At 36.2% G+C, this 2500-nt stretch overlaps 2 protein-coding genes across 2 annotated transcripts in view; both read left to right on the top strand.

Annotated features, from left to right (window-relative positions):
* LOC125602609 (protein Ycf2-like) overlaps window positions 1-2500 on the top strand; it is a 3665-nt gene that overhangs the window by 717 nt on the left and 448 nt on the right. The window contains exon 1 of the mRNA XM_048774159.1: window positions 1-2500. This exon is cut by the window's left edge and continues 717 nt beyond it; it is cut by the window's right edge and continues 448 nt beyond it. Within this exon, the coding sequence (XP_048630116.1) occupies window positions 1-1977 (1977 nt within the window). The 3' untranslated portion in view covers window positions 1978-2500.
* The window catches only part of LOC125602612 (protein Ycf2-like), a 3138-nt gene continuing 2842 nt past the window's right edge, over window positions 2205-2500 (top strand). The window contains exon 1 of the mRNA XM_048774162.1: window positions 2205-2500. This exon is cut by the window's right edge and continues 2842 nt beyond it. Coding sequence (XP_048630119.1) covers window positions 2205-2500 — 296 coding nt within the window.

The raw sequence follows: 2500 nt of genomic DNA on the forward strand, positions 1-2500 counted from the left end.
TCTCCGAATAAGAGGCGAAACATAATCAACTTGAATTCGGGACAGCTATTCGAAATCTTAGTGAAAGACTGGATTTGTTATCTCATGTTTGCTTTTCGTGAAAAAATACCAATTGAAGTGGAGGGTTTCTTCAAACAACAAGGAGCTGGGTCAACTATTCAATCAAATGATATTGAGCATGTTTCCCATCTCTTCTCGAGAAACAAGCGGGCTATTTCTTTGCAAAATTGTGCTCAATTTCATATGTGGCAATTCCACCAAGATCTCTTCGTTAGTTGGGGGAAGAATCCGCACGAATCGGATTTTTTGAGGAAAATATCGAGAGAGAATTGGATTTGGTTAGACAATGTGTGGTTGGTAAACAAGGATAGATTTTTTAGCAAGGTACGAAATGTATCGTCAAATATTCAATATGATTCTACAAGATCTAGTTTCGTTCAAGTAACGGATTCTAGCCAATTGAACGGATCTTCTGATCAATTCATAGATCCTTTCGATTCCATTAGTAATGAGGATTCGGAATATCACTATCACACATTGATCAATCAAAGAGAGATTCAACAACTAAAAGAAAGATCGATTCTTTGGGATCCTTCCTTTATTCAAACGGAAGGAAGAGAGATAGAATCAGACCGATTCCCTAAATACCTTTCTGGATATTCCTCAATGCCCCGGCTATTCACGGAACGTGAAAAGCGAATGAATAATCATCTGCTTCCGGAAGAAAGCGAAGAATTTTTTTGGAATTCTACAAGAGCCATTCGTTCTTTTTTCTCTGACAGATGGTCAGAACTTCATCTGGGTTCGAATCCTACTGAGAGGTCCACTAGGGATCAGAAATTGTTGAAGAAAGAACAAGATGTTTCTTTTGTCCCTTCCAGGCGATCGGAAAATAAAGAAATAGTTAATATATTCAAGATAATTACGTATTTACAAAATACCGTCTCAATTCATCCTATTTCATCAGATCTGGGATGTGATACGGTTCCGAAGGATGAACTGGATATGGACAGTTCCAATAAGATTTCATTCTTGAACAAAAATCCATTTTTTTATTTATTTCATCTATTCCATGAACGGAAGAGGGGGGGATACACGTTACGCCACGATTTTGAGTCAGAAGAGAGATTTCAAGAAATGGCAGATCTATTCACTCTATCAATAACCGAGCCGGATCTGGTGTATCATAAGGGATTTGCCTTTTCTATTGATTCCTACGGATTGGATCAAAGACAATTCTTGAAGGAGGTTTTCAACTCCAGGGATGAATTGAAAAAGAAATCTTTATTGGTTCTACCTCCTATTTTTTATGAAGAAAATGAATCTTTTTATCGAAGGATCAGAAAAAATTGGGTCCGGATCTCCTGCGGGAATTTTTTTGAAGATCCAAAACCAAAAAGAGTGGTATTTGCTAGCAACAACATAATGGAGGCAGTCAATCAATATAGATTGATCCGAAATCTGATTCAAATCCAATTCCAATATAGTCCCTATGGGTACATAAGAAATGTATTGAATCGATTCTTTTTAATGAAGAGACCTGATCGCAACTTCGAATATGGAATTCAAAGGGATCTAATAGGAAATGATACTCTGAATCATAGAACTATAATGAAAGATACGATCAACCAACATTTATCGAATTTGAAAAAGAGTCAGAAGAAATGGTTCGATCCTCTTATTTTTCTTTCTCGAACCGAGAGATCCATAAATCGGGATCCTAATGCATATAGATACAAATGGTCCAATGGGAGCAAGAATTTCCAGGAGCATTTGAAACATTTCGTTTCTGAGCGGAAGAGCCGTTTTCAAGTAGTGTTCGATCGATTATGTATTAATCAATATTCGATTGATTGGTCTGAGGTTATTGATAAAAAAGATTTGTCTAAGTCACTTCGTTTCTTTTTGTCCAAGTTACTTCGTTTTTTGTCCAAGTTACTTCTCTTTTTGTCTAACTCACTTCCTTTTTCTTTGTGAGTTTCGAGAATATCCCCATTCATAGGTCTGAGATCCACATCTATGAATTGAAAGGTCCGAACGATCAACCCTGCAATCAGTTGTTAGAATCAATAGGTCTTCAAATCGTTCATTTTAAAAAATTGAAACCCTTTTTATTGGATGATCATAATACTTCTCAAAAATCGAAATTCTTGATCAATGGAGGAACAATATCACCATTTTTGTTCAATAAGATACCAAAGTGGATGATTGACTCATTCCATACTAGAAAGAATCGCAGGAAATCTTTTGATAACACGGATTCCTATTTCTCAATCGTATCCCACGATCAAGACAATTGGCTGAATCCCGTGAAACCATTTCAGAGAAGTTCATTGATATCTTCTTTTTCTAAAGCAAATCGACTTCGATTCTTGAATAATCCACATCACTTCTGCTTCTATTGTAACAAAAGATTCCCTTTTTATGTGGAAAAGGCCCGTCTCAATAATTCTGATTTTACGTATGGACAATTCCTCACTATCTTGTTCATTCACAACAA

The sequence above is a fragment of the Brassica napus genome, unplaced genomic scaffold (assembly GCF_020379485.1).
Source record: "Brassica napus cultivar Da-Ae unplaced genomic scaffold, Da-Ae ScsIHWf_2916;HRSCAF=3701, whole genome shotgun sequence".
Classification (NCBI taxonomy): Eukaryota; Viridiplantae; Streptophyta; class Magnoliopsida; order Brassicales; family Brassicaceae; genus Brassica; species Brassica napus.